This window comes from Morone saxatilis, unplaced genomic scaffold (assembly GCF_004916995.1).
Source record: "Morone saxatilis isolate NCDOM2014 unplaced genomic scaffold, NCSU_SB_2.0 Contig10, whole genome shotgun sequence".
Lineage (NCBI taxonomy): Eukaryota > Metazoa > Chordata > Actinopteri > Moronidae > Morone > Morone saxatilis.
In genome coordinates this window covers 15,146,289-15,153,026 of record NW_023339652.1, presented here as the reverse complement: position 1 = coordinate 15,153,026, position 6,738 = coordinate 15,146,289, and the positions used below count along the sequence as shown (strand labels likewise).

The 6,738-nt window shown below is 40.4% G+C and overlaps 1 protein-coding gene across 1 annotated transcript in view; it reads left to right on the top strand.

Moving 5' to 3' along the window:
* Positions 1 to 6,738, top strand: part of ano2b (anoctamin 2b) — a 60,508-nt gene that overhangs the window by 19,861 nt on the left and 33,909 nt on the right. The window contains 6 exon segments of the mRNA XM_035673071.1: positions 113 to 165; positions 1,619 to 1,753; positions 2,309 to 2,469; positions 3,089 to 3,171; positions 4,021 to 4,104; positions 5,069 to 5,143. Of these exon segments, the coding sequence (XP_035528964.1) occupies positions 113 to 165; positions 1,619 to 1,753; positions 2,309 to 2,469; positions 3,089 to 3,171; positions 4,021 to 4,104; positions 5,069 to 5,143 (591 nt within the window).

The window sequence follows — 6,738 nt, the reverse complement described above, 5'->3', positions numbered from 1 at the left end:
AGCTCTGAGGATTGTTTGTTGATTTTCAATCTGCCACATCTGGTAAACGCTCAACATGACAACCCACACCCACACTGACTCTGTCTCTCTTCCCTGTCAGGTTCTTCACGAGGAGTGGGCCAGATACTCGGCCTTTTACAAGTACCAGCCCATTGATCTCGTCAGGTAACGTGACCACAGCACTGTCATGTGGAAATCACATCAGTAACTCATACATTAAAGACAAACTGCAAATATACAGACGTTTATCTCCCAAAGTTATACATAGTCTTTTTAGAAGGGAAATTCTCTCTTTGGCTATTGCTGTGTGGATATATGAGTAGTAAAATAGACATACTAAATACAAGATAGAACCTGTCCTTTCAATCAGAAATGAAAAGGACCACTTCACTCTGAGAATATTAAATATCAAACGTTAAAGAATCAAATCACAAAATGACTAATATATAGACTTAAATTATGTTAACCTGTCCTTTAAAAGGGAACACATTCTGATTTGTGTATTTTAGTTATTTTATTGCTTTCTACCAGATTGTGTACTGCCCCTAGCAAGTACCACCAATCAAATGATTATGTAATTTGGGATAGTTAAAGGCCCTGAAAACATATTTTCCCAATCAGACTCCTACTGTGAGTGTTTGATTCCCACATGAACACAGACTTTTCTGCCAAAGTTCGAACAGTTTGGATTCCTTCATTAGTGTTTTTCTGTGTTTCACCAGCATAGTAAACAGCATCAAAACAGGAAGGAAGTGGTAAAGCCCGCCTCTTGCTTGATTTGATGGGGGAACAATGGTTTTCCTGTCGACATGTTTTTAGCGATGCGTCTCTGTGTGATTGGCCCCTAAGAAGGTTCTTTTCAAAATCTTAACTCTGGTCCACACTGCCGGCTTCTGCAGCGCTTGTGTGTATCGGATTGTCTCGTTATATATTTTCGGCGCCCTGCAGATTAGAACAGCGACACTGCCCGCGTGAGTCACGCTTCGCTCCTATTTTTTCCGCAAGCCGCATGTGGTTCCATGCAAAAATAAACAGCGAAAAGGGTCTGTTCATAGTTATTCCAACATTAGAACATGTCACCTTCTAAAACTATTTGAAATTAAAAGCTCTCGCATTTCTGTGGACAGAATCTATTCATATGTTAACAGGGCTTTTATCGTACTTATCAAAGGCAAACTCAGTATAGAAAGATAGGGCTGGCAGCAGCAGCCCTTCAGCAGAAACGCTTTCGGTGTGGTCACCTCAGCTGTGCGAGCCGCATTTTAAGCATTTTTTTATGGCAAAAAATGCTTAACATTTGAAACCATGTTTTCATGTCTATAAGATTATAGTTAAGTCCATGTTTGAGGCGTATAGTCTGTCTGTTGTAGCATAGGAAGTGGAGTTTGTACACAACTCTGTAAGAAAGTGCTTTTTAAAAGCTCACTGTAATGAATGAAAGCCATAAATAAAAATAAAAGCCCTAAATAAAACACACCTCTTACTCTATTGTAGCATTTTATTTTTAACACAGCATTAGGATTCTAGCATGCTGCTTAACTCTCCACAGTCTGCTCCGCGTTCACCGTGAACTTCACTGACACTTTCCCCTCCTAATCTCTGACCTTTGACCCCACAGGAAGTACTTCGGGGAGAAGATTGGTCTGTACTTCGCCTGGCTCGGTGTATACACCCAGCTGCTGATACCAGCCTCCATAGTGGGAATCATTGTGTTTTTCTTCGGTGTGGCAACAGTGGAGACTAATATACCCAGGTACCACAATGTGTACTGCAGCTCCATTTGTAAAGTCACACATTTCAGTTGAATTAAGGTACAAAAAAAGGACAAAACCCAGTGTGACATTTCTCCTGATTTTAACGTTGAAGATGCTAAGTGATAAAGACAACAGGATGCTGGATAAAATACCAACATTAGAAAGATGCAGAAAATTAGGATTTCCTCCTACCATGATTAAATGTATGCACACATGCCCTCACACACACACACTAGACAGGGATTGCCCAGATACCTGCTGTAGCTGGCTTTAGTCAGAGTTGTGTGGGAGGAACACAGAAGGTACGGCTGGCAGTGTGTGAGCGTGTCATGAAGCAAAAGGTTGATAATTCAGCCTACACCGACTATGAATAGGGTCAAAGCAGAGAAGCTCGTATTGTGGTTATGTGTTAAAAGTTCCATTCATTTCTAATGTTAAATGTAACACACACAGGGACTGAATCTGTGTACAGCAACATAACCTTTTTAAGGCTGTATTAATGTTGTTACATCTAAGTGCTGTGTGACTTAAGTCTCTATTTTCTCCCTCCTTAGCCAGGAAATGTGTAACGAGAGTCTCAATTTCACCATGTGTCCTCTTTGTGACGGAGCCTGTGACTTCTGGCACCTCAGCACCGCCTGCGGCACAGCCAGAGCCTCACACCTCTTCGACAACCCTGCCACTGTCTTCTTCGCCATCTTCATGTCTCTGTGGGGTGAGGTTACATGTGTGCGTGCGTGTATATGTGCGTGTGAAAACGGTGGCCTGAATGTGAAGTTGCTCATTAATATCTTACAAACTCCTTCACCTCAAGTGCAAGTCCCGCTGGGAGCAACAAGCTAGAACAGCACGTTACAGGATAACAAAAAAGAACAGTTGGATTTGAGGCACAAACACTACGTAGTCTAATGGTTAATAGTTTTTTCCAAGTTCCAAAAATTTTGTTTACTTATTAGCTTTTTTCATAGCTTTTAACCAAATATTTCCACTTACCAGCCCTTTTCCAGAGCTTTCTACAGGATATGCCCACTTACTAGCTTTTTTCTCAAGCTTTCATCCATGAGATGCGGTAGGAAGCTTACTTACTTGTAGGAAGCAAGTAAGTAATGTTTGTAAAATTGGGCAGTGGAAATAAGAAAATTCTTCTCTGGATGTATTTCAATCACTGGAGGATGTAGTTCAACACTTCACTTGTTCATGTGCCAAAACTTTTTATTTTGATCAGCAGTCAGATCACTGCCAAACCATAAATGCACCAGGTTGTCAGTGCATCTGAAGATGGAGATCATTCTAAAGAGTTTCATCCAAATGATTTGACTTGTGTGTTTGTGCAGCGGTCCTGTTCCTGGAGCAGTGGAAGCGCCGTCAGATCAGTTTGAGCTTCAGTTGGGATCTGACCGGCATCGAGGAGGACGAGGTATATACAGCATATAAGTACATAAGCCACACATAATTCACACAACATAGAAATGTGTGGATCCATATAAACACACTGACATAAATGCATCGAGCAAATCACAAAACTTTACATTTTTCTAGCAACAATGTTTCTAAAAGTTCAATGGCAAAGTCGACTAAGATTATTAATTAAATAATAATAATCATTGCATCAGTAGAGGCTGGCAGCCAGGTCCAGCCCTCTGGGTGTTTTCTGCTACCTTTTTTTCACACATTATTTCCAGTTAGCCTATAGCTTGGGTCATCAGAAGTTGATAATGAGCACCCCCAACTCAGCACTGTTTGATGTCAGAGAACCTGAAACCCCGTTTTTTGGGGTATGTTTCAGGTGAAATGACGCAAATATGAAGGTACTATAAGTATGACAATTGGCAGGGAGTATCCTGAATTGTATCTAGAAAACTTCCCACAATCATAAGCTTCAATTTGAGCCCAAGATGAACTTTATATCTGAAATTATTATTATTATTCTTGCTGTGGCCAAAATTATTCCTCTATACCTCAAGTAAATAAAATAAATTTTTAGTCAACAGCCTTCCAAATGGGGGTAAGCATATTTCTTACATCTAACAATATGTTCATATGTACTGCTACTGCTGCTATCTCAAGTAAAGGACATGAAACACAGTTAAGCATCTGTAGTTATGGATATTGGAAATCGATGTGCACCTAAGTACTTAATATTGAACAACAGACTTGGGTAAACACTCTAAATGCAGTCAAAAGTAGAAACAACAACAACAAAGGAAAAACACTTGCAAGTACATACTATTCACAAATGTGACTCTCTCTCCTGTTTTTGTCTCAGGAACATCCCAGGCCAAAGTACGAGAACATCCTCCTTCAGAAGAGACAGAGGAAGCAGAAAAATAAGAAAAAGAAGAAGAATGAGGTAGGGCAGAAAAGAAACCTCTGTCCTTTTCCATAAAGCCTATTAACTCTGTGCATTACGAAATATGAACATATGGATTCCATTTTCTTAGCTGGACCTGACTGTCATCAGTACTAATGGAAAGGTATTTTATAGTAAAACTCATTCATATCACCATATATTCCAATCTGCTGGGAAAACAAACGTGTGATCAGCTGATCATGAAACTCGCACACACGGCTCAGTCTCCACATTTTGAATCAGATGGTTCTTAATGATCCAGATGGATCCTGATAGTCTGGTTTCCAAAGCGCAAGCAGACATTAGTGTGATAATCTACTGATTGGGAACGATCTAGATTCCGTCTGTAAATTGGGTCAATCACATTGAGTCCTGTTGGCCCACATACACTTTGCTGCGGCGACAGATGGCTTCCTGCCACAGTGCGATTCTCCGAGGCAGGAAGTGATTCACATGATTCAGGATCACGGCCTCACCATCCCAAATACCTGACCTTAGGATAAAAGTAGGAAACTTGAAGGATGCGACTGGTGTTTTTTGTTTTTTTTTGTAGTGTGTGTCAACATTGTGTTTCAAGAAAAAGAGAAAGCTCCACACAGCTCCCCCACAAGGAATTGAAATAATTGTTTATATATTGATTGTATATATACCAATGTATAAAACCATGGCTGCTGAGAACTCTTCGCCTATGTTGTATGTTTTCTGCTACAGTCGTGGAACGTATAATTCATTGTGTATTATCCCTCACATACCTCATACATTTTGCAATACATACTAAATTACTATAAAATTCTAATGCCTTTATTATGCACATCATTAATAATAAAAGCAATAAAGATAGGGAAGGGTCTGTACTGTAGGCAGAAAATGGCTTAATTGTGATGTGTATACGTTTTTGTTCGTTTATGCGTGTGTGTGTGTGTGTGTGTGTGTAACCTGTCCCTCTGTCTTGCAGCCAGACAAGCCGGAGGATGGGACAGGGACAGGGAAGGACAGATGGAGACAAAAACTACTGTCTGCCATGGCTGCAGGAATACCGGTAACCCCTCCTCTCCTCTCCTCTTCCTTTTCCTCTTTTACTTCCTCTTCCTCCTCCGTTTTTTCCTCTCCTCCTCCTCTTCCTCCTCCTCACCTCCGTTTCCAGGCTGCAGTCTATCTGTTCTTCTCTTCCTGTCCCATCCTCTGGCTTCTACAGTCTCAACTCCTCAGGTACTGGTTTGTGCACACCGTGCTTCTAAAAAAACCAAAACAACTTTCATCCAGATATCTGAGGTTCACAGCAGCAAACTGAGCCTCAGTAACGTTTTTAAGTTTGTCTTTGGGACTAATACCATGACAGAACTATTCTTTCAGGGTCTGTTGCTTAGTTGAAGCTGACTGAATGTTCACCTTGCAAATCACTACCCTCATTTCCTGTCCTATGTGAGCTTCTCTCTCCCATTAATGAGGTACAAATGAAATCTATGGTAATTGGAGGTTTTTATTCAAAGCAGTCTGTGGGAAATCCATGTAGGTAGATCTTTAATAACAGACCACAGTTTCTGTCAGTTTTGGAAAGAAACCTCTGAATTGTTCCCGTCTACTCAAGCTCAACCATGGCAGCCTGTTTAGGTTAGACATTTTGTTGTGCAAAAATAATGTGTATATTTGCCAGCAGTGAGGGAACAGAATGCACCTACCTTCAGCAAAAGAGGAGATGAACCTGTTATTTACAACAAAAAAAAATCTGTATCAATGAACACAGAGGCAGTGTGTCTGGAAACTCCAGCAGGTGGAATGTTTTTGTTCCGAAGCAGAAAAGGTCAAAAAGTGAGTTTGAGAAGACAGAACTTTCCCTGATGCAAAGTTCAGTAACCATTTAGCTACTGTGCTTTTTTAAGCACTGCTTGGAGTTAATGACATGTTGAAGAAGGACTAGATGGACAGACAGCTGATGCTAATGAGGGATTATCAGTCTATGTGGTTGCCATTTCTGGTTAGTGTGTGAGTGTGTAGGTGGACAAAACCTACACTCAAACACATGGCTAAAGATTGACAGAGGGAGATATTTATTGATATTGAAGGATATTAGGATGGAGATACAATATTTGTTGTTGTGGTCAAGAAATCCCTTGAAAAGACTAAAACCGACAACGACTTGATCCAACTAACAAGTATTGTGTGTGTAGTGAAAGCCTGAGAGAGCCATTACTGTGCAAAACACACATCAATGAACCACACTGTTCCTTCATTACACACACCCTTTAGTTTATTTCGAGCCTTGAAGACTAACCAAATGCGTAGTATAGTCCACAGCTCAAAATATTCCCCGACACATACACTGCTTACTGCTGTTTACATCTTCAGTAGGAATGAGTGAGTTTAGGGCTGAGTGTCTTAAACAGAAGTCAGACTGGGATCTTTAAAGAGCCCCTCCAGACATGTGTTAAGACATAAATGATTAATAATTAATTTCCGCATTAAAATTAATTTGCTCCTTCTACCTCATTAAAAATTCCAGAATCTATAAATATGCAAATGCAGGACGATAAGATAAGATGTCTCCTACTTCACTGTAAAGTCCATTCTCAGTGGATGTGCACTGGTGGCTTCAGGTTTCTACTCTTTGTAGAAGTTGCATACTGGACCAGGGTT